This window comes from Sapajus apella, unplaced genomic scaffold (assembly GCF_009761245.1).
Source record: "Sapajus apella isolate SASKATOON/1434 unplaced genomic scaffold, GSC_monkey_1.0 scaffold128, whole genome shotgun sequence".
NCBI lineage: Eukaryota > Metazoa > Chordata > Mammalia > Primates > Cebidae > Sapajus > Sapajus apella.
In genome coordinates, this window is record NW_022437068.1 from 3,582,671 (window position 1) to 3,606,722 (window position 24,052).

Genomic DNA, 24,052 nt, shown 5'->3' on the forward strand with positions numbered 1-24,052 from the left:
TTCTCAGACTTGTCCTAGCCTAAAGCCATGCCTGCTCACAAATTGCAGTCACGCACCGACATCTGGACTTGCTGCCCTTATCAGAAGTATTTCTGATTAAAACCAGAGAGCCAGAAACTAGAGAAAATAGCAAAGAACACCAGGATCAGATAACATGAGGAGGCTTAGTTTGATTTTCTTCTCAAGTATACAGCTCTGTGTACTTCTACTGAAAAATGTGTTCTGGATCAGTGCCATTAAAGGGGTGGCTGTATACCCTCTCTCTGCTTTTAAATCTATGCTCATTTTCCCTTAGCTGTCTTCTGGTCAGGTGCGCTGGATTTTCCAGAAGCCCATTCAGAACTTTTTCCCTTTTCCTCACTGTCCTATTTTTGCACCACTATGTACCCCTCGTAGTTTGCTGGGTCTGTGCCTTTTTACATCCTTCCAGGTACACTCCTAGGACTGGACATCCTTTTTTTTTTTTTGTGGTGACGGCGTTCCACTCTTGTTGCCCAGGCTGGAGTGCAATGGCACCATCTCCACTCACGGCAACCTCTGCCTCCCGGGTTCAAGTTATTCTCCTGCTTCAGTCTCCCAAGTAGCTGGGATTACAGGTGCCTGCCACCACACCCAGCTAATTTTTGTATTTTTAGTAGAGATGGGGTTTCACCACACTGGCCTCAAACTCCTGCCCACCTTGGCCTCCTAAACTGTTGGGATTACAGGTGTGAGCCAGCACGCCCGGCCTGGACATCCTTTTTGTTCATCAGCAGAAATAAGGGTGCTGTGGGTGCAGCTCATCTCCTCGGCTAACCCTAGCAGCGGCTGTCCATCTCGCACTCTCCCCACCACACTTCCCTCTGTGCTGCCAGCAGCAGAAGGAGCACCTGCGATGCAGATACCTCCTTTGTTTGCCAACTTCAGTAGTTTCCCATCAGCTACAAGATCAAGATCAAGTTCCTGTCACCTGGCCCTGCCCACTCTACCTCTACACCACCCTATAGCAGCATCCAGTTCCTTGCTGTTCCCCAAACTTGTCAGGGCTGTTTGGAGCCTTCAGCCTGTACAAGAGCTGTGCCCATCTCCTGGAATACAACCTTTGACCACTTCAAATAATGACCATTTTTCTAGTTAACATTTACTGAGCACTCAACTCTGCTGCATGTGTGCCAACCCTTCACACGCACCACCTCACTAATTCTCACAGCCCTGGAAGGTGGGGACCAGTGTCACACATGGCCTTGGGAATATCACACAGATCAAGGGCTGGGCTCAAGGTCACACACATTCATGTGATGTGAGAATGTAACTCTTGGCCTCCCTGTGACACTTTCTTCTCTGGGTTTTCATTCCACCTTGCAGAGAGCACTCTGACTTACTGTAGCCTTCCGTGTGTGCATCTCCCCTCTCTACTGTGAGCCCCTCAAGAGCAGGACCCAGGTCTTTCCTATCCCTGTCCCAAAAGCTAACCAGGAACAGAAACATGTAGCATATTGTTGACTGAAGAAAGTGCTGCATCCATGGTCATCCCTCATATCCTTTATAAATTTCTTATATATTTCATTTCTTTGTGGGAATTGCATCTTGAAGCTTTGTTTATAGCCATCTGTGTGGGTCCCTTAGGCTATGTGGCTGACTTTAATGCCACAGATATTTTTCCATTTCTGGCATGTAGCAGTGCTGGGCTTAGTATTTTAGAGATTATTAAAGAGAAGACACGGCCTGTGCCCTCCAATTGCAGAGATGAGACCATATGGGACATAGCCATTAAAGACAATACATTTCAGTATTTGCATGGAGAGTTTGATTATATAGCAGATGCACATTCTTTGGACTGATATACAAGGCCCTGCAAGATCTGATTCTAGGCCACTTTCCCGGTTTCATCTACTCCTCTCCCATGGACCCCCCACACCGCGGCCATACCGAGGTGCGTGCAGTCCTTGTAGCCCACCGTGCTTCCAGTGTCACCATTTCTTTGTAGGTGCTGTTCCTTTTGCCTAGAATACCTGTCTTCTTCCTATCTACCTGGCAGCTTCTTACTCGTCTTTTAGAACACCATCTAGTGCCAGTTCTTTCCTTTTTTTTTTTTTTTGCATGGCCTTTCCACATTTTTCTATAGTGTGACCCTTATCACAAAGTCGATTTTGTAAGTTTGCTTTGCCTGTTAGCTGTTAAGCTACTTGAGGTCAAAACCTGTGTCTCAGTGATGGAAAAATGAATGACAAAATAGAAATTGGATAAATGGAAAGGAAAGAGTGATGATCTAACATGGCTGGGGGTCAGCCGGGAATCACTTTCAATGGCCAGAATAGAGAGCTGTATAAAGTGACTTAGAGGCATTAGCGGCTCATTCGCATGTGGAATAAGCTTGGAAGTGGATGGTTAAGTGTTGGTGTGGGTGCCACAATATCATCAAGAGCCCAGGCTCTGCCACACAGCTTGACCGCCTTTAATGCGAGGCTTCCCTCTTAGGGTAACCTCATGGCTCAAAACAGTTGCTGCAGCTGCAGCCATCTTATCCATTCCAGGCAAGAAGGACTAGAGAGGTCAGTGGGTAAAGAAAAAGCGTACTTTCCCTGAAGGCAGCCTCCTTCAAACAGATTTCTCAGGGTCCTTTACCCAGGAGCTTCATCTTCATCTCAGGCCAGGATGTAGTCACATGATCACCTCTGGCTGAGTTCTGAAGAGAGATGTAAACATACAGTAATAAACATAGGTTATCTCCACATTTAATTTAAAATGGCATTGCTTTTCAAAACAGATTTTAGATCTAAATATACATTTCTCAAAAAAAAAAGCCACAAAATAGCCAATAAGAGTATGAAAGGATGCTCAATATCATTAATCATTAGGGAAATACAAATCAGAACCACAATAAGACATAATTTTTCATCTACTAGGATAGCACTAGAGTCAAAAAGACATAATAACAAAGTGCTGGCAAAGAGAGAAATTGTAACTCTCATAACGCCACTGGTGGGACTGTGAAATGATACAGCACTCTGGCAGGCCCTCACAAAGTTCAACACTGAGTTACCATATGACCCAGCAATCCCACCTCAGGTATAACACACAAGAGAATAAAAACATACCCCCACACAGAAGCTCGTGTATGCATATTCACAGCAGCACTATTCATAATAGCCAAAAAATAAGAATAACCAAAAAGTCCTCCATTAACAAATGAGTAGATCAAGAAGTTGTGGTATATTCACACAGTGGAATATTATTCTGCTATAAAAAGGAATGAAGTATTGATACATGCTATAACATGGATGAATTTCAAAAACATTATAGCAAGTGAAAGAAGCCAGTCACAAAAAACATAGGTGATGATCTTATTTTTATTTAATGTCCAGAACAGGCAAATACATAGAGACAGAAACTAGATGAATGGTTGCCTGAGGGTGAGGGGAAACAAGGAGTGACTGATGCTGGGTTTTGTGTGGAGGCAATAAAATGTTCTAAAATTAGATACTAATGGTTGCATAACTCTGAATATACTAAAAACCATTGTATACACATTAAAAAGGGTGGATTGTATGTGAATTATATCTCAGTAAAGCTGTTCAAGAATTCAGCTTTTATCTGTAAAGCATAGCTTCAAAATTAACCTCAAAAAGTGAACTGGGGGCAGGGGAGACAAGTTTCCCAAACCAGTTAATATTTCAAGACTTGTATTAGTTATCTCCTTCTTCTCATTTGAGTCCTGACTTTAAAAGAAAAAAATCTGCCCTTCACAGTCAGGGTCAGATCCCTCTGGCTGATCGCCCAGATGACTGGGATCTGAGTGGTTTCTTTGTCCTACGGACTTATCATTTCAAAAACAAAGCTCTTTTTTCCAGTCTGCAAAGCTGAGGAAGAGAGATGCTAGGGGGTCAACAAATAGTTATAGGAAGTCACTTTATCTGCAGACCAGCAGGTTGCTAGAAGGGTTTGCTCTATGGGGCTCATGTTCCTTGGAGATTTTGTTACTGATAGATGGGCAGAGGCAGGTCAGGGGCCATGGTGTTTGGAAAGTAGCGTAGTGTTTGGAAAGGCCTCAGTGCCAGAAGTCTGCATATGGGTGACTCCCAACCAAGAGGTCTGATTCCTCAGCAGAACAAGAAAGATGATAGCCTTCTCACCACTGGGTGGGCACACGAGCTCATGGCCATGAGCCTGCCCCATAAACACTGAATGTGGGCACCAAGCAGGCTGTCCTAGAATGGCAAACTTGGGGTGGCTCCAGTGGGGACAGAGTTTGAAAAGGGAAAGGGAGCATTGTCTAGTGGAAAAGAAGACATAGGTTTTGGCTGGAGTGGTTGTCAGGATAAAAGGTGGTTGAAGAGATAGTTGGACGGCTGCAGTCACTGACAAGTGTGGTCAGAAGCCTTGAGCCAGCAGCTCTTCTTGGTGAGTGGGCTGGTTAGAGCTGTTGGAGTTGGACAACAGGAACAGCCTGTTGCATCAAGATGCTGACGATGGCCATCAGCAGAGAGGACAGACCCCCCCCCCCACCCCTCCTGCTCTAAGTCTCCCTCAGGTTGACCTTTGCTATGTGCTCTGGATTTTTGAGTCTTTCACGAAGGCTCACGCTCTCACAAAGTCCCTCGGGAATTACAAGAAACAAATGGTTTTTGTGTAGCATAAGATGTGACTAGTTTTAATTTGATATATTGTTAAAGACTACTATCAGTTCATTTTGATCAGAAAAATGAAACTTTTGGGATCTGGTTACAAATCCTGACAGTGCATTTACAGGTTTTTCTAGCCATTTTTGTGCTCATTAAATTGTTATTTATGCTTCGTCTCTTCAATCAGTGGTCTATTTTTGGTTAAGTTAAGAAGGTAAAAATAAAGCACAATGTAGAAATATGTCAGGGTGAAAATTACTGTAGTATTAAAGTGGAAAAATATTTATTGTAGTCCATTGATTTTTCAGGCACATATTTTCCACACTTTAACATCTCTGAAATTGTGATACGTCTTACAGTCAATGGCAGCTTACATTCATTTTTCTCTTATATGATGGTGCATCTTTTGATCAATAATGTCTTGGATTTGATGAAATCTGGCAAGTTATATTAGTTATTGAGCTTTGAAAATGCATTGCCTCATTCTTTCCTGTCTGCTCTCAGATGTACGTGTTGGATAATTCCATGCCCATCCTGGCATTGCAACCAGGAGCTTCTGCATTCCTTGCCTCCAGAGAGAACCAGTGAAACATCTTTTTGTTCTTGCAGGTTCTTATCAGTTGACCACAAGTAGATCTTCCACCCTCAGATCTCTAACTACAAAAGGTGCAATGGGACCCTTCCCTCTTCCCCAGCCCTTCCATTACCGCAGCCCCCCCAGGGTCCTATACCCAGTTTGTGTGACTGTCCTTGAAGCTTTCCTGGAACCATACTTATCACCAGACCCTTCCCAAAGTGACTCACTAACACTGATTTCTCTGATGCTGTCTCTGGGTACGTAAGGGAGGAGGGACATCCCCTTGCCCTACTGTGGGGAAAGTGACTAACTCTTTTCTTGTCCTTTCCAGATAGGAACCACTGGCTCAATGACCTGTAAGGGCCATTTCAGCACATCCATTCTGTTTATCTCCAAGCCTTCACCATAGGGAAGAACTTTTGCTCTCGGTCACCTCTCAGAGAGCTCTCTTTATAGCTGAAGATCTCCCTCATGAGTTACGTCAAGAGTAACCGAGAACTATACCAACAATACACAGCCATGGCCCCCAAGCTACTGGCCCACATCTCCAAACTCCTCACGATCTGTCATAATGCAGGCATTTCTATACCGAAGGGCATCAGAAACATCTTTGAGTTTACTTGGGAAGAGCTCATCAGCGACCCTTCAGTGCCTACCCCCTCTGACATCTTGGGCTTGGAGGTCAGCTTTGGAGCCCCCACGGTGGTGCTCATGGAACCCACCGTTGTGCAGGTCCCCACACTGAAGAAGCCATTACCTCCGCCACCAGCAGCAGCACCATGTCCAGTGCTGCCGGCAACCACTAGGGCAACCAAGCGCTCCACCCGGTCTGCCACCATGGCCCATCAGGTGCCCACCCACCAGGAGATCCTAAACAGGTTTCAGCAGCAGTCCATCCACCTGCTGACAGAGCTTCTCAGCCTGAAGATGAAGGCCATGGTGGAGTCTATGTCGGGTAAGGCCCAGATGTTTGTGTTTGTGCCCACCACAGACAGGCATCTCAGAGCCACGTGCTGGGAACATGTGGCAACTGTGGGTCTGCTGTAGGAATTGGATGCCTTCCCTCTACGGCTCCTGGAACCATCCTGTCCTCCCTGTTCTCCCATTTTTCCTGCTATTGCCCCAGTTTTGCAGAGCCCGGATTGGAAGGTTAGCAGTAGAAATGGTGCAAGGTCAGAAACACTAAGGGGTAGTGTTTGTGAGAATGATACTGAGGTAGGGAGACAGCACCCAGGTCCAGGTGGCATGTGAAGTTTTCAAATCAGGAGGGCCAATTGGGAAGTAGCCAGACAAAGCCCAGTAGAGCCAGAACGAGGGAGAGTTATAAGAACTGGGTTCCCAGGCTGGGCATGGTGACTCATACCTGCAATCCCAGCACTTTGGGAGGCCAAGGCAGGAGGATCATGAGGCCAGGAGTTCAAGATCAGCCTGGCCAATATGGTGAAACTCTGACTCTATTAAAAATACAAAAATTATCCAGGCATGGTGGTGTATGCCTGTAATCCCAGCTACTCTGGAGCCTGAGGCAGGAGAATCACTTGAACCCGGGAGGTGGAGGGTGCAGTGAGCCAAGATTGCGCCACTGTACTCCAGCCTGGGCAATAGAGTGAGACTCTGTCTCTAAAAAAATAAATAAAAAAATAAGAACCAGTCCCTTCAAGGCAAGGGCATCATCCCAGGATCAAGGCCAGGACCTAGAGCAGCACCAGTGATTGAGCCTTCTGTATGCTGTGTCATTTCAGAAAGCAATAGCATCAGTACCCAGGCCTATGGGTAGGAAGAGAGACAGGCAAAGGGAGGAAAGCAAAGCAACACCTGAAGGGTCCTGAGAGCTTGAGAGCATTTCACAGTGGCCACCCACAAGCCTGCATACCCTAGGAATAGCACTCCACTCCATTCTTCTTTCCTGGGCCGTTTACAGAGGTCCTTTTCAGGAAGTATTAACCCTGTGCTAGGAGGGACATGTGTTGCTTTCAATCATTGCTTTAGTGGGTGCCAACCCCTTGGACGTCACCAGGCGCTTTGTGGAGGCCAGCCAGCTCCTCCACCTCAACACCAAGGAGATGGCCTTCAACAGCCTGATGGGCACAGCCGGGAGAAGTGGCTACAGCAGTGGACAGCTGGGGAAAGGTGGGTACCTGAGCTTCAACCCTTAGGTGAGAAGTGGAAACAGTATCAATAAGAATGCAATGGAAAGGCAAAATACCCAGTTTGAAGGTTTGACATTTCCAACAGTTGAGATGGTTGTGGAGCAACAGGGATTTTCAAATGCTACAGGTAAGTGGGTGAATTGGTGCAATTCCTGTGGAGAGTGGTTTGGGGGTATCTGCTTGCTGGACGATGGCTGCGCTTTACAACCCAGCAGTTCCTCATAGAGGTCGTTCCCTAGAGCTTTGCTCTCAAGCTACATGTAGTGAAGGACTCATGTTTAAAATTTTCAATCTGTCGTGGACCGACCCTTTTAAACACATGATAAATGTCACAACAGTGTCAAGTTGCTACACAGGCCACTCAGTGCCCACCTTCAGTTTTTGTGCTCACCTGATCATGGCCTATGTGGGTCAGTGCCAGTCAACAGGCTGGACGCAAGTCACATAGCCCGAGGGAAGCTCACACACATATTCAAGAAGTCATACAAGAATGTTTATTGCAGGCAGGCATGGTGGCTCATGCCTGTAATCCCAGCATTTTGGGAGGCCAAGGCAGTAGGATCCCTTGAGTCCAGGAGTTCAAGACCAGCTTGGGTAACAGTGAGCCTCTGTCTTTAAATTAAAAATAAAAAAAGAATGTTTATTGCAGAATTCCTTGGAATGGCAAAAAATTTATCAGAGTGTTTATCAATAAGAGAAAAAGATATAAATTATGGTCCATTTAGACAGTGGGACATAATCAATCATGAAAATCAGTGAGGCACTAAAACATACATATTCAGAGAGAGAAATCTCCAATAGTAGTATTAGGCAAAAAAAAAAAAAAAAAAAAAAAGAAGCTATGGAAGGATATTATTTTTCAAAGTTTAAAAGCATGTAAAGTAATAATATACTATTTATAGGTACATTAAAGTGCAAGTATAAAAGCATGAAGGGGGAGATTCGCGGAAGTGATCTCTGGGTAGCGAGAAGGGGAACAGGATCTGGAAGAGAGCAATCAGTTCAATTGTGTCTGTAATGTTCTTTTGTTGCCATTTTCTCACCCAGTACACCTCTCCCTGCCTCTCTCTCTCTCTCCTCTTTCTCTCTCTCTCTCTCTCTCTCTCTCTCTCTGTGTGTGTGTGTGTGTGTGTGTGTAGTGAGAACACAAGATATACTGCCTAAGCAAATTTCAAATGTACAATACAGTGATATTAACTGTAGTCACTATATATTAGTCATGCTATATATTAGTTCTCCAGAACACATTCCTCTTATAACTGAAAGTTTGTGCTCTTTGACTAATATCTTCCCACTCCCCCGCTGCCACCCTCTAGTCCCCACCAACCACCATTCACTCTCTGCTTCTATGAGTTTGACCATTTTAGATTCCTCATATAGGTGAGATCATACAGGATTTGTCTTTGTTTTTCTGGCATTTTTATTCAGCATATAATGTACTCTAGGTTCACTCATGTTACAGCAAATGGCAGGATTTCCTTTTTTGTAGCTGAATCGTATTTCTCTCTCTCTCTCTCTCTCTCTCTCTTTCTCTCTCTCTGTGTGTGTGTGTGTGTGTGTGTGTGTGACGTTTTCTTTATCCATTTATCCTTTGATAAACACTTAGCTTGTTTCCATATCTTGGCTATTGTGAATAATACTGCAGTGAGCATAGAACTGCAGATATCTCTTTGAAATACTGATTCCTTTTCTTTGGGTAAATACCCAGAAGTTGAATTGCTTTATCATAAGGTAGTTCCATTTTTAAATTTCTGAGGAACTCCATACTGTTTTCCATAATGGCAGCACCAATCTACATTCCCACCAGCAGCACGCAGGTTTCATTTTCTCCATACTCTTGCCAGCACTTGTTAGCTTTTGCCACTTTGGTAATAGCCATTCTAACAGATGTAACGTGGTATCTCATTGTGGTCTTGATTTGCATTTTTCTGATGATTACTGACATTGAGCATTTTTGTCATATACTTATTGGCCATTTGTGTCTCTTCTTTTGAGAAATGTCTATTTGGGTCCTTAATCCGTTTTTAAATCAAGTTGCTTATTTTTTTGCTCTCTAATGTTTTATATCTTAAGCTCGGTGAATACACAGGTGTTCATTCTGAATGCCTAAAATTACTCACTGGTGAGAGACTATAGGGAAGCATAAAAAGATTATATCTCCCAACCATTTGCCCTCACCTGTAGAGTCAGTCCCCATTCAACCTCTTTCCCTGCCCACTGAGTCAGTATCTTTGTCAGGCTCCCCTGATGGTCAGATATTAAACATCTGATGATATACACACACAGTGCAAATAAATTGCATAGAAAAATTGCAGATCTTGGGGAAAAAAATGTAGCATTTCATGCAGTCAGTGAAAGTGATGCTGGAGAGCCGCAGAATGCCCCTCCGCCGCCCCTGATGGCTGATGGGGTACAGCGGTACTAGCCACCTGCTGCAGAAGGGAAAACCGAAGACAGCATCATGACTCCATGGAGAAAGGATGTTTGGGGTATCAAAGAGTTAAAAATAAAAAGCAGTAAAGCTCTTGAATAATTTTGCGAAAGGCAAATATGAAGGGACTTATGTTTTATTGCCATGATACAATCATTCAGGAAGAAACCACACTGCCTCGAAAAACCCAGCAGTCATTTTTATTTTCTTTATAAGACTTAATGTGTTCTTAGAGTATCAACTAATTTTAAAAAATACAAGATAAAAGGTTATTTTGATGATTTTGGATTTCTTTTCTAAGACAGAGTTGTGATAAAACACCTCTCTCCCCAGTGTTTATCATGAAATGAAGATCTCTGTTTTAGGGGGATTTCTGCTGCGCCCGTTTTGTTTAGGATCAGCTAGGCTTTGAGGCCTCTAGTTATGCTGTAATTATTTGTGCAGGTGGTGATTGCCAGACAAAGAGCTCTGTACCTTGCATGCTATTTTGGGGCTTAGAGATCTCCCTCATTTTGGGGCACACCTGCTAAGTAGTCTGTTGCACATGTATGAGAGTCCCATGACAGCTATCAGGGTAGCTCCAGCCCAACCCTGGGGCCTCACACCTGCCTGAGCCACTCCTACCTGAATAGTGTCCTCACCTTTAAAAGGAAACCGGTCCTCACCACTAACACTCATAAAGCATTTCAGCATTCTTTAAGGATGAGGGAGGCGCAGTTGCTTCTGGCATCTCCTGTGGGCTGTGATTCATCTAATGGAGGAGAATGGGAAGAGAACTAAGCCGAGCTGGGGGCAGGGAGCTTTTTGGGTGATCTCTGCATCTTGTTGTCCTGCTGCGAGAGCACCCCTCTGCATCGCACTTTGTCCTGTGCTGTCCTGTGCTGAGATCGCCCCTCTCCATCACACTCCCTAGCAAGCCTCCCTGTCTTGGCACTTGCCAGTGCAGATGCTCCCCTCTTTAAATAAGCCTAGAGTTTAAAGACAAAAATGTAAGTAGCAAAACAAAAATGAAAGAGTGATCCATTTCTTTTGGAGAAACATTCATTCATGCTAAAAGGACTTTACTTAGATAGCTCTCCTGGGGCATAAAAAAGAAGAGTCAAACTCTGATGATTTGCTTTGCATGAATTGTGTTTTTCTGGACCACCCTCTTATGTGAGGTAGACCAAAGCTGTAACAGGTTTAGAGTATCTCTCTTTTAAAGTTGTGACCAGGCTGGGCGTGGTGGTTCATGACTGTAATCCCAGCATTTTGGGAGGCCAAGACAGGATCACTTGAGGCCAGGAGTTCAAGACCAGCTTGGCCAACATGGTAAAACCCCGTCTCTCTCTCACACACACACACACACACGCACACACACACACATACACACACACACACACACACACCCCAAAACCAGTTGGCCAGCCATGGTGGCACATACCTGTAGTCCCAGCTATTCAGGAGGCTGAGGCAGAAGAATTGCTTGAAGATGGGAAGCAGAGGTTGCAGAGAGCCAAGATTGTGCCACTGCACTCCAGCCTGGATGGCAGAGTGAGACCGTCTCAAAAAAAAAAGCTGTATCCAGAATATCCCCTGTGCTATGTAGTCTTCCCTCATGTCCTGGTACCCACGAGCCCTGCCTTGTCACTGAAGAGAACCAGACTGCTCCTTTATTTTTAGTTGATGACAATATTATTATTAATAATGCAAAAAAGAGGGGCCGGGCACAGTGGCTCACGCGTGTAATCCCAGCACTTTGGGTGGCTGAGGTGAGCATATCACGAGGTCAAGAGATCAAGACCATCCTGGCCAACATGGTGAAACCTCGTCTGTACTAAAAATACAAAAATTAGCCGGGCATGGTGGTGTGCATCTGTAGTCCCAGCTGCTCAGGAGGCTGAGGCCGGAGAGTCATTTGGTCTCAGGAGGTGAAGATTGCAGTGAGCGGAGATTCACGCCACTGCACTCCAGCCTGGTGACTGAGTAAGACTCTGTCTAAAAATAAAAATAAAAATAAAAATGCAAAAAAGAGAAAGCCATCTTTATATAAGAGCTATTTTTCACCTTCGCAGTTTCCTTTGTGGTTCCTGTGCTCATATATGGATATATTTTTTTAGGGTATTGCAATTTCTCTGTTTCTCAGTTTCTTTTACTTAAGTACAACTATTTTCTAAATTGGCTATATACTTAAATAATTGTCATTTTGAGTAAGTACAGACTCCTTTTAATGTTCATGTTCCACATTTACCTAAATGCTTAGGTTTCCAGGCTTTTTTGTTATTTGTATGATATGTGCTGTAATAGGCAACTTTATGCATGTGGCTTCTTATTTCTGTTGTATTTGGTTAACTTTCCAGGGGAGGGATTATTGGAGCAGAGATCTCAGTATGTATATGGCCTTCTTCTGAATCACACTTAATTTGGATTCTCTCTACACAAACAGGGTTGATGGGCTTTATTCTTTCTTTCCCATTACTGGCTATTGTTAGTTCTTTTCATTTCTATCAAGGTAGAATGTCCTAAAAGTTGTTCTAATTTCAACTTTTGGATCACCAGAGATGATTACTCTTGTGTTTTATCATCCAGTGTGGAATCTCTATAGTCTTTGTCCGCTTAGAAGGTCAGGTTTGTCATTTTCTTTTTGTATTTGAATGAGCTGTGATGAGTGAATCATCTAACATTTTCTAATAATGGTTTCATGCCTAACCAGTGAAATGACTATATTTGGGGGAAGAATAAACAGATGATTTGGTGAGGTTTGTGTAAGAATGAACAATATTTTCCACTAGCCATAAGCGTGCTACATTTTAATTCTTAAGTGGCCAGATATCTACTGATTCTATACAAGATGGTGTGATTCTTTAAGAGACTGATATATTATTGAAGAAGCATCTGATTTCTGTGGCCTAGATAAGTGAGAATAGATGATTCTTAATTTCCTTCTTGCTGGCCCAAGGTTTATCCTCTCGACCTGGTGCAGCACTGTTATCTGCCTTTGCCCTTGGAGTAATATCACCTTTTTTGGCTGCTTGCTGTTCCTTGCTCCAAGGTCCCTCTCGAGAGTTGGGGAAGAGGAGCACTGCAGAGGAGAACTGTAAAGATTACCCCTAATTGCTCTGAGCCTACTGATGCGTTGTAAAATCTCCTTCTTCCAAGATCTAGGTGTTTTGTAATAACGCAGCTCTTTACAATATCTGACTCACTGTACTACTATAACAAGAAACCCATGTTACATTTTTTGCTAATAAAATAAACAATTGAAAGAAGAATCTCTCTCTCTCTCCCATTCCAGAATTTCTCACAAACATGTCTGCCATTGGGGTGAACTCACCTTACCAGCTGATCTACCAGTCTTCCACAGCCTGCCTGAGCTTTTCTCTCTCTACTGGAAAAGAAGTCAAGAAAAAAATAGGTAAAAATGGTTCCCAGCAAGACCTTGTGGCCAACCATTGGTGGTGGTGGTGGGTTAGGGAATAGAAGGTTTCCGTCTAGCCTGCGCAGGTGTGGGATGGTTTGATTGGGTCTTCTGATTGGAAGGATACGTGGCGGCTCTGCCTGGAGATCTGACAGCTGTCCACACAGATTTGCTGATGGAAATGTTGTCACAGCTCAGCCCCATCACTGCATAGCACAGGCTCATCATTTCAGTTTGTGCATGCCCTACATTCTCAGCGATATGGCATCCCTCCCCAGGACAACACCCCACCAAATCCATCTCTTCCACCCCCTACAATATCCCAAACTCACTCCTCTGCTCAGACAGCTCTGTCCAGTCACACAGCAAGTGGGGGAACTAGTATCTGAACGGAGGTATTTGGAGTCCAAACCTGGCAGACCTCAGTTGCACATTCCAAATTGGGCAAGTTTTTGTGGGCAGGAAACAGACAAAGAAGATAACCCTTGTTGTACTGAGGAATACACACAGGAGAGGCTTCAAGGAGAGAACGGGGCAGAGGAAGGCAACCAGTGAAACACCACCTGCTCAAGAAGAAGCTCAGAGGGGAGACAGGCTGGGGCTGCAGAAAGCAGGGCAAGGCCTGGCAGAACTCCCAGACCCACCCTGCTAGCCATGACAGAGGGGTTGTGGGGACAGGGTAGGTAGGAGAGGACTGTGTTCCTGAAGGTGGTGGGAGGGTGGACGGCAGGCAGGAATGCTCAAGCTGTCCAGCTGATTCCCACAGACACTAGAAGTAAGACTGGAGGCCAAGGAGCTTGGATTTTCTCCGTGTCCCCCCGCGGCTGACTATGTGACCCACCTAAAAGGGGGATGGTCATCGTGGGTGTGCCTTGTATTGCATTACTCACCATATCAAGCTGATCCTATACTCTTGCAGTTAGTGAACAAATGGCTACTCAACACTTGCTAACTGTCAGTCTGTATACCAAATGCTGGGGATACAGACGTGGACTCTTAAGACAGAAAATGCCTTTGAGCAAGGAGCTGACCTCTGCTTCTGGGCACAGAGTAGCTTCAGCGGCCGCCTCTCTTTCCTGACTGCTTTACTTGTGTTGATGTTCTTCATCTCATTGTGGTGCAATAACCCACAGCACTATTGCCAGCACCCCACTGCATGTGCACCTGGCTTGGTACTCCATTATCATGTGCCCCCCTGAGCTGGCCCTAGATCTGGCCCTGTGATCCCACAGTCAGTTTGAGGAAAAAGAAAGTACCCTCAAGACCCATGGTGATTTAATGACTTTTTCGTCCTAATGAACCTGAGGGTGACGTCTTGGGCGAGGTTGCTTCGAAGCAAAAGTTAAATACAGAAGTCCTCCTTATCCAGGGTTTTCCCTTTCTGTGGTTTCAGTTATCCATGGCCATCTGTGGTCCAAAAATATTAAGATATTTTGAGGCAGAGAGAGAGGGACCACATTCACATAACTTTTTTTAATTTAAAATTTTTGTGGGTATAGTAGGTGTATATATTTATGGGTTACATGAGATATTTTGATACGGGCACACAATAGTCACATGAAGCTAAATGGGGTGTCTGTCACCTTAAGCATTTATCCTTTGTGTTTACAAACAATTCAATTGTACTTTTTTATTTATTTAAAAATATATAATTAAATTATGTTTGACTATAATCACCCTGTGTGCTATCAAATACTAGGTTTTATTCATTCTTACTATTTTTTTGTACCCATTAACCTTCCCTACTCCACACTACCCTTCCCAGCCCCTGGTAATCATCTGCTCTCTATCTCCATGAGTTAACTGTTTTAATTTTTAGCTCTGATAAATGAGAACATATGAAGTTTGCCTTTCTGTGTCTGGCTTATATCATTTAACATAATGATCTCCGGTTTCATTCATGTTGTTGGAAATGCCAAGATCTCATTCTCTTTTTATGGCTAACTCTATTATATATATGTATCACGTTTTCTTCATTTGTCTCTTGTTGATGGACACTTAGGTTGCTTCCAAATCTTGGCTATTGTGAATGGTACAGCTGTAAGCATGGGAGTGCTTAATATCTCTTAATTTTACTGATTTCGCTTCTTTCAGGTATATACCTAGGAGTGGAATTGCTGGATTGTATGGTAGCTCTATCTTTATTTTTTTGAGGAACCTCCAAACTGTTCTCCATAATGGTTGTGCTAATTGACATTCCCTCCAACAATGTATGAGGGTTTCCTTTTCTCTGCATCCTCACCAGCATTTGTTGTTGCCTGTCTTTTAGACAAAAGTAATTTTAACTTGGTAAGATGATATCACCTTGTAGTTTTAATTCGCATTTCTCTGACTATCAATGATGTTGGGCACCTTTTCATATACCTATTTGCCATTTGTATGTCTTCTTTTGAGAAGCTTATTCTTGTTGGCACAAAAAGTAAGAGAAATATCTATTTAGATCTTTTACCCATTTTTCAATCAGATTATTAGATTTCTTCCTATAGAGTTGTTTGAACTCCTTATGTATTCTGGTCATTAATCCTTTATCAAATGGGTAGTTTGCAAATATTTTCCCCCATTCTATTGGTTGTCTCTTGACTTTGTTGATGGTTTTCTTTGCTGCGCAGAAGCTTTTTAACTTGATGTGATCTGGTTTGTCCATTTTTGCTTTGGTTGCCTGTGCTTGTGGGGTATTACTAAAGAAATCTTTGCCCACTCCAATGTCCTGGAGAGTTTCCCTAATGTTTTCTATTAGTATTTAATAGTTTGTGGCCTGAGTCTTTAATCCATTTTTATTTTATTTTATATATGGTGAGACATAGGGGTCTTTTGTTTCAAGAATTTTTTTTCATTTTCTTCTTAATTTCTTCATTGACCCACTGGTCATTTAGGAGCATATTGTTTAATTTCCATGTATTTATGTAGTGTCCAAAATTCTTTTTGTGAGTTCTAGTTTTATTCTGTTGTGGTCAGAGAAGATGGCTGCCGTTATTTCAGGGGATTTTTAAAAATATGTTTTAAGACTTGTTTTATGACCTAACATATGATCTATCTTTGAGAATGATCCATGTGCTAAGGAAAAGAATGTGTACTTTGCAGCCATTGGATGAAATGTTCTGTAAATATCTATTAGGTCCATTTAGTCTGTAGTGCAGATTAAGTCTGTTATTTCTTTGTTGATTTTCTGTCTGGAAGATCTGTCCAATGCTGAAAGTAGGGTGTTGTTATCTCCAGATATTATTTTATTGGGTGTTTCTCTTTCTGTAGCTCTAATAATACTCGCTTTATATATATGGGTGCTCCAGTGTTGGGTATGTATGTACATATATATTTACAATTGTTGTATCTTTTTGGTGACTTTTTTATTATATAGTGACCTTCCTTGTTTCTTCCAATAGTTTTTGTTTCAAAATCTATTTTGTCCAAGTATGGCTACTCCTGCTCTTTTTTGGTTTCCATTGGCATGTAATATCTTTTTTTCATTCCTTTATTTTTCAGTCTATTTGCATCTTTATAAGTGAAGCATGCTTCTGATCATTTGTTCTTGTTTTTCATCCATCCAACAATTGTATGTCTTTTGATTGGAGAGTTTAGTCCATTTACATTTAATGTTATTATTGATAAATAAGGATTTACTCCTGCCATTTTGTTGTTTGTTTCCCTTGTTGTTTTGTAGTCTTCTCATTCTTCTTTCCTTCCCTCCTGTCTTCCTTTTACTGAAAATGATTTTCTCTGGTGGTATGATTACATTTCTTGTTTTTTATTTTTTGTGCATCCATTATGTTTTTTTTTTTTTAATTTGAGGTTACCATGAGGCTTGCAAATACTATCCTATAACTCATTATTTTAAGCTGATAACAACTTCATACTGTTTGCATAAACAAAGAAACAAGTAAAAAGAAAACTAATAAAACTCTACACTTTATCTCCCCACATTTTTATTGTTTCTATATTTATCATATTGTACTATATCTTGAAAAGTTGTTGTAGTTATTATTATTATTACTATTATTATTTTGAGATGTAGTCTTGCTCTATTGCCCAGGCTGTAGTGCAGTGGCACATCTTGGCTAACTACAAGCGCCTCCTCCTGGGTTCATGTGATTCACCTGCCTCAGCCTCCGAAGTTGCTGGGGCTACAGGTGCACATCACCACACACAGCTAATTTTTGTATTTTTAGTAGAGATGGTGTTTCATTATGTTGGCCAGGCTGTTCTCCAACTTCTGACCTCAAGTGATCTGCTCGCCTCGGCCCCCCACAGTGCTGGGATTACAGGTGTGAGCCACCACACTGGCCTGTAGCTATTATTTTTTATCAGTTCATCTTTTAGTTTTTCTACTTGGGATAATAGTAGTTTATACACCTCAGTAGCAATGTTGTAATATTCTGGCTTTCTCTGTACTTACTATTACCAGTGAGTTTCATACTTTCAGATTATTTCTTATTGCTCATTAACACCTTTCTTTCTGATTGACCTACTCCCTTTAGCATTTAATGTAGGAGAGGTCTGGTGTTGAGTCTAGGAAAGTCTTTATTTCTTCATGTTTGAAGGATATTTTCACTAGATATACTATTCTAGTGTAAAAGGTTTTTTTCCTTCAGCACTTTAAATATGTCATGCCACTCTCTCCTGGCCTGTAAGGTTTCTGCTGAAAATTCTGCTGAAAAGTATTGGGAGCTCCATTGTATGTTATTTGTTTCTTTTCTCTTGCTACTTTTAGTGTCCTTTTTCAGGATTATTGACCTTCGGGAGTTTGGTTATTAAATGCCTTAAAGTAGTCTTCTTTGGGTTAAATCTGCTTAGTGTTCTATAACCTTCTTGTACTTGAATTTTATATCTTTTTCTAAGTTTTGGATGTTCTCTGTTATTATTTCTTTGAATAAACTTTTACCTCATCTCTTTCTCTACCTTATCTTTAAGGCCAATAACTCTTAAATTTGCCCTTTTGAAGTTATTCTCTAGATCTTGTAGCCATGTTTCATCCTTTTTTTTCTTTTTTTTTTTTTTTTGAGACAGAGTTTCGCTCTTGTTACCCAGGCTGGAGTGCAATGGAGCGATCTCGGCTCACCGCAACCTCCGCCTCCTGGGTTCAGGCAATTCTCCTGCCTCAGCCTTCTGAGTAGCAGGGATTACAGGCACGCGCCACCATGCCCAGCTGATATTTTTTGTATTTTTAGTAGAGACGGGGTTTCACCATGTTGACCAGGATGGTCTCGATCTCTTGACCTCGTGATCCACCCACCTCGGCCTCCCAAAGTGCTGGGATTACAGGCGTGAGCCACCGCGCCCGGCCCATGTTTCATTCTTTATTCTTTTTTCTTTTGTCTCTGACTGCATATTTTCAAATAGCCTGTCTTCAAACTCACTAATTCTTTCTTCTGCTTGATAAATTCTACTAATAAAAGATTCTGACTCATTCTTCAGCATGTCAATTGCATTTTTAAATCCAGAATTTTTGCTTGATTATTTAAAATTATTTCAATCTCTTTGTTAAATGATAGAATTATGAATTCTTTCTCTGTGTTATCTTTAATTTCTTTGAGTTTCCTCAAACCAGCTATTTTTAATTCTCTGTCTGAAAGGTAACATATCTGTTTCTCCAGGATTGGTCACTGGTGCTTTATGTAGTTCATTTAGTGAAATCACGTCTTCCTGGATGGTCTTGATGCTTGTGGATGTTCATCAGTGTCTGGGCATTGAAGAGTTAGGTATTTATTGTAGTCTTCACAGTCTGGGCTTGTTTGTACTTTATTTTCTTGGGAAGGTTTTCCAGGTATTTGAAAGGGCTTGGGTGACACAATCTAAGCCATATCTGCATTAGGGGGCACCCCAAGCCCAGTAACATTGTGGTTCTTGCAGACTCAGAGAGGTACTGCCTTGGTGGTCTTGGATAAGATCCAGAATTCTCTAGATCACCAGGCAGAAACTCTTGTTCTCTTCCTTTACTTTCTCCCAAACAAATGGAGCCTCTTTCTGTGCTGAGCCACCTGGAGCTGGGGATGGGACGACGAAGTACCCCTGTGACCACCACCAGTGGGACTGCACTGGGTGAAACCTGAAGCCAGCACAGCACTAGGTCTTGCACAAGCCCTGCTGTAACTACTACCTGACTACTGTCTATATTTGCTCAAGGCCCTAGGGATCTACAATCAGCAGGTGGTGAAGCTAGCCAGGTTTCTGTTCTTCTCTTTTGGACAGAGAGTTCCCTCAGGCCCCAGGCAGGTCCAGAGATGCTGTCTGGGAGCCAGAACTAGAGTCAAAAATCTTAAAAATCTACCTGATGTTTTATTGTAACATATTGAGAGTGGCTGAGCTGGCACTGAAGCCATGAGACCATCCCACTCTTCCCTCCCTCTTCCACAGGCAAAGGAGTCCCACCTTTTGGCCACCACCACCAGGTCCATGGGGATTACTGCCAGGCTACTCCCACTGTTCACTTAAGGTCCAAGGGCTTTTCAGTTAGTTGGTGATGAATGTCATCAGGCCTGGGACTCCCCTCTGCCCCAGGACAGGTATAGAAATGCTATCTAAGAGCCAAGGCCTAGAATCAGGGACCCCAAGAGCCCCTTAGTGCTCTGCCCCCTCATTGCTGAGTTGGTAAATAAGGTGCAAGACAAAGTCCTCTTTACTTTTCCCTCTGCTTTTCTCAAGCAGAAGGAGTCCCTCACTGTGACCATCACATCTGAGAATGTGCTGAGTCTCACCTGAAGCCAGCACATCTCAGAGTCTCACACAAGACTCACAGAATACTACCTCGATATCACTACAGGTTATTCAGGGCTCAAGGGCTGTTCAGTCAGCAGGTGATGGGTCCTGACAGGACTGGGTCCTTCCCTTCAAGGAAGTGGGTTCCCTTCTGGCCCAGGATGTATCTAGAAACGTCATCTGGGAGCTAGGGCCTGGAATGGGGGCCTGACGACACTGACTGGTACCCTATCCTACTGTGACTAAACTGGTATTTAAGATGCGAAACAGAGTCCTTTTTACTCTTCCTTCTTCTCTCCTCAAGTGGAAGGAAGGGGTCTTTCTTGGAGCCATGAGCTACACCACTTGGGATTGGGGGAGGGGTGTCGCAAGCACTCCCTTAGCTGCCCCAGCTGGTGTCGCAGTAGGTTGCATGCCCTCTAAATCCACTGGCTCTGAGCCCAGCTCAGCACTAAGGCTTGTCTAGGAGTTGCAGTCCTTGTGGCTTAGGCTGCCTTTCAAGTTTACTTAGAACTCCTGAGCCCTTTAGTGCACAGTGGACAGGCTTGCCAAAACTCAAGATGCAACTGCTAGGATGGGTGATTTCCCTTTGGCTAGGGCAGGTCTAAATGCTCTCTCCATGAGTGGTCTTCAGCTGAGTTCATCCTGGTTTTGCTTTCCACTGTGACAGGGAAGCACTGAGTTCAATGTAAAGTCTGACAATCCTTGCACTCTCCCTCTCCCAAAGGCATCAATTCTCTGTGCCATGCAGCTGCTGCTGAGGAGGGGCAGTGTCAGCAATTCAAGACTGTCTTTCCTACCTCTGCAGTACCTCTTTCAGCAATGTGACGTTAAAATCTGATACTATGAGTGCTCACCTTGTTTTTGGTTATTTTGAAGATGCTTTTTTTTTTTGGTATAAATAGTTGTAAAATTTGGTGTTCCTATGGGGAGGACAATCAGTAGAGCCTTCTATTTAGCTGTCTTTCCCCACCCCTCTACCTAACTTTTATTACAATATATTGTTTTAATTTTTCTATTTCATATTAGTTATTGTTAATCTCTTAGGGCCCAATTTATCAGTTAAACTTTATCATAAGTGTGCATGTAGAAAGCATAGCATATGCAGGTTTGGTACTATCCATATTTTCAGGCATTTACTAGGGGTCCAGAATGTATCCCTGAAGGATTGGAGGGACTGCTACATGTCTGTTGGCCTCCTTGTCTACGTGGCTGCTTTCCTTTTCCACCCAACTTTTGACCACCTTGTTGCATCATTCACACTAGGATGTATATTCAGTGATACTGTATTATAGGGTCTTAATCTTGTTTAGGAATTAGGCTCACAGATGCATGCTAGCATGGTTGATTAACCTTGCCTCATAGCTTATAAGTAACTGTGGGTCCTAGCTAGCCCAGGAATGTCCCAGTTTATGCCTGTTGTCTGATGGCGTATGTATGAATGATGCCTGATTTCGCCATAGCCATTCTGGTTTGAAGTCACTTTGGATTTGAGGGCCTCCCCCATCCATTCCATGTCCACATGCTATTCCATCTTCCCTCCTGGCAGTTCTGGGACCAGACTGACTTTGAGCATCAGCTCCAGGAATTGGACTTACGCCCTGAGGGGACAGCTATTTCTGGAAGATGTCCAACATTACAAGAAGAGAACTGTTTTTTTTTTTGTTTGTTTGTTTGTTTGTTTTTGAGACAGAGTTTCACTCATGTTACCCAGGCTGGAGTGCAATGGCGCGATCTTGGCTCACCGCACCCTCCGCCTCCTGGGTTCAGGCAATTCTCCTGCCTCAGCCTCCTGAGTAGCTGGGATTACAGGCACGCACCACCATGCCCAGCTAATTTTTTGTATTTTTAGTAGAGATGGGGTTTCACCATGTTGACCGGGATGGTCTCAATCTCTTGACCTCGTGATCCACCCGCCTCGGCCTCCCAAAGTGCTGGGATTACAGGCTTCAGCCACCACGCCCGGCCTAGAAGAGAACTGTTGATAGCACTACCTAGTCAGAGCATGAGGCTGTCACCTTTGAAAAGCCCAAGGCAGCCTAAGGCAGGCCAGACATGGAGGTTTAATCCAGCAGATGGCCAGCCAGCAGGTAACTGAACCTCAGGCCCTAGGTTTGAGCTCAGGGTTCAGTCTCTGTCCCCTGTTGACAGAATAAGTAGGGGAAGGACCAGGAACAATTCAGGGTGGCAGATACCAGAGATGGTCCTCAAGCACTGGCCAGAAACCCCCAGGCTTCCCCAGCAGCAAGGAAGGCTCCATTCTTAAGTCCTCAGAGCTTCAGTTAGAGCCTGAGAAATGCCCTCACCCAAAGCCAGGTTTTATCCTCAAATCCAAGGTGAAGTTGAGCCTACATACTTCGAGGCTGCAGCTGGGTGGGAGTCAGAGGTTCAGTGTAGGCAGGACCTGACACAAATGACTAAACAGATGACCCTGGAACCTACAGTGGGAGGATTGCCACCACAACTCCACATGACCAAATGTTCATACCACCTGACAACTGCCTAAGGACACCCTGGGAGACATGGCCAGTCTCATCACTTTGCACAAGTCAGTCCCTGACACATCTTTCATAGATGACTCGCAGTATGAGTAACATTTCTGTTTGATAACTGACCAATCAACAATTCATGGGGAGCATCAATGCTACCCCCAATATTCTGATACTTAAAGGATGCCACTCTTCTGCTCTTCCCAGCCCCATGTCCCCTGGTGAACACAATGTCTTGAGAAACCATTTTCTGAAACCCCTCCTGTATTAGTTTTCATGCTGCTAATAAAGACATATCTAAGACTTGGGGAAAAAAGAGGTTTAATTGGACTTAATAGTTCTACATGGCTGAGGAGGCCTCAGAATCATGGTGAGAAGTGAAAGGCACTTCTTACATGGTGGTGGCAAGAGAAAATGAGGAAGCAAAAGCAGAAACACCTGATAAACACATCAGATCTCATGAGACTTATTCACTATCATGAGAATAACATGGAAAAGATCACCCCCATACTTCAGTTACCTCCCCCAGTTCTCTCCTACAACACATTGGAATTCTGGGAGACACAATTCAAGTTAAGATTTGGATGGGGACACAGCCAAACAATATCATTCTGCCCCTGGCTCCTCCAAATCTCATGTCCTCACATTTCTCTTTTTTTTTTTTTTTTTTTTTTTAGATGGAGTCTCACTCTGTTACCCAGGCTAGAGTGCAGTGGTGTGATCTTGGTTCACTGCAACCTCCACTTCCCAGGTTCAAGAGATTCTTCTGCCTTAGCCTTCTGAGTAGCTGGAACTATATAGGTGCACACCAGCACACTCAGCTAATTTTTGTATTTTTAGTATAGATGGGGTTTCACCATGTTGGCCGGGCTGGTCTCAAACTCCTGACCTCAGGTGATCTGCCAACCTCAGCCTCCCAAAGTGCTGGGATTACAGGCACGAGCCTCTGCACCTGACCATGCTCACATTTCAAAACTAATCATGCCTTCCCAACAGTCCCCCAAAGTCTTAACTTGTTTCAGCATTAACCCAAAAGTCCACAGTCCAAAGTCTCATCTGAGACGAGGCAAATTCCTTCCACCTATGAGCCTGTAAAATCAAAAGCAAGCTAGTTATTTCGTAGGCACAGTGGGGGTGCAAGTATTGGGTAAATACAGCCGTTCCAAATGGAAAAATTGGCCAAAACAAAGGGGTTACAGGGCCCATGCAGCTCCAAAATCCAGTGGGACAGATTTTAAAGCTCCAAAACGATCTCCTTTGACTCCAGGTCTCACATCCAGGTCATGCTGATGCAAAAGGTGGGTTCCCATGGTCTTGGGCAGATCCCTAACTTCTTCCCCTCTAACTACAGGCAAGTCTAGAACTGCAGAAGATATCAGCATGCTGCCCCTGCATCAAGGAGTGGGAACCTCTGCCAACAACTTGGAGTTCAGCGACCCCTGCCCTGAGGCCCGGAAGAAGCTGCAGGAGCTGTGTCGCCACATGTGAGCACCTCAGTGCTTGGGTTGGGGGAGGCAGGGCTTCTCAGAAAGCTCAGCTCCAGCTGGGAGCCCCTGCTTGTGTGTGAGTGGATAGTCACAGGAGTGTGAGACATGCCGCCTGGGAGCATGGGTTATGTGGTACTCCCCACAACAGCCACAGGTGCAGCGACCCTCACAGGCACACACACACTCCTGTCCTTCCCTGCTCACCATCCTCCCTACAGCATCACTGCAAC

At 43.7% G+C, this 24,052-nt stretch overlaps 1 protein-coding gene across 1 annotated transcript in view; it reads left to right on the plus strand.

Moving 5' to 3' along the window:
* The first annotated feature begins 676 nt into the window (after positions 1-676).
* Positions 677-24,052, plus strand: part of CUNH3orf20 (chromosome unknown C3orf20 homolog) — a 100,207-nt gene continuing 76,831 nt past the window's right edge. Inside the window, exons 1-5 of the mRNA XM_032262341.1 lie at positions 677-5,210; positions 5,514-6,133; positions 7,168-7,308; positions 13,034-13,153; positions 23,687-23,819. Of these exons, the coding sequence (XP_032118232.1) occupies positions 5,650-6,133; positions 7,168-7,308; positions 13,034-13,153; positions 23,687-23,819 (878 nt within the window). The 5' untranslated portion in view covers positions 677-5,210; positions 5,514-5,649. The remainder of the gene's footprint in view (positions 5,211-5,513; positions 6,134-7,167; positions 7,309-13,033; positions 13,154-23,686; positions 23,820-24,052) is intronic.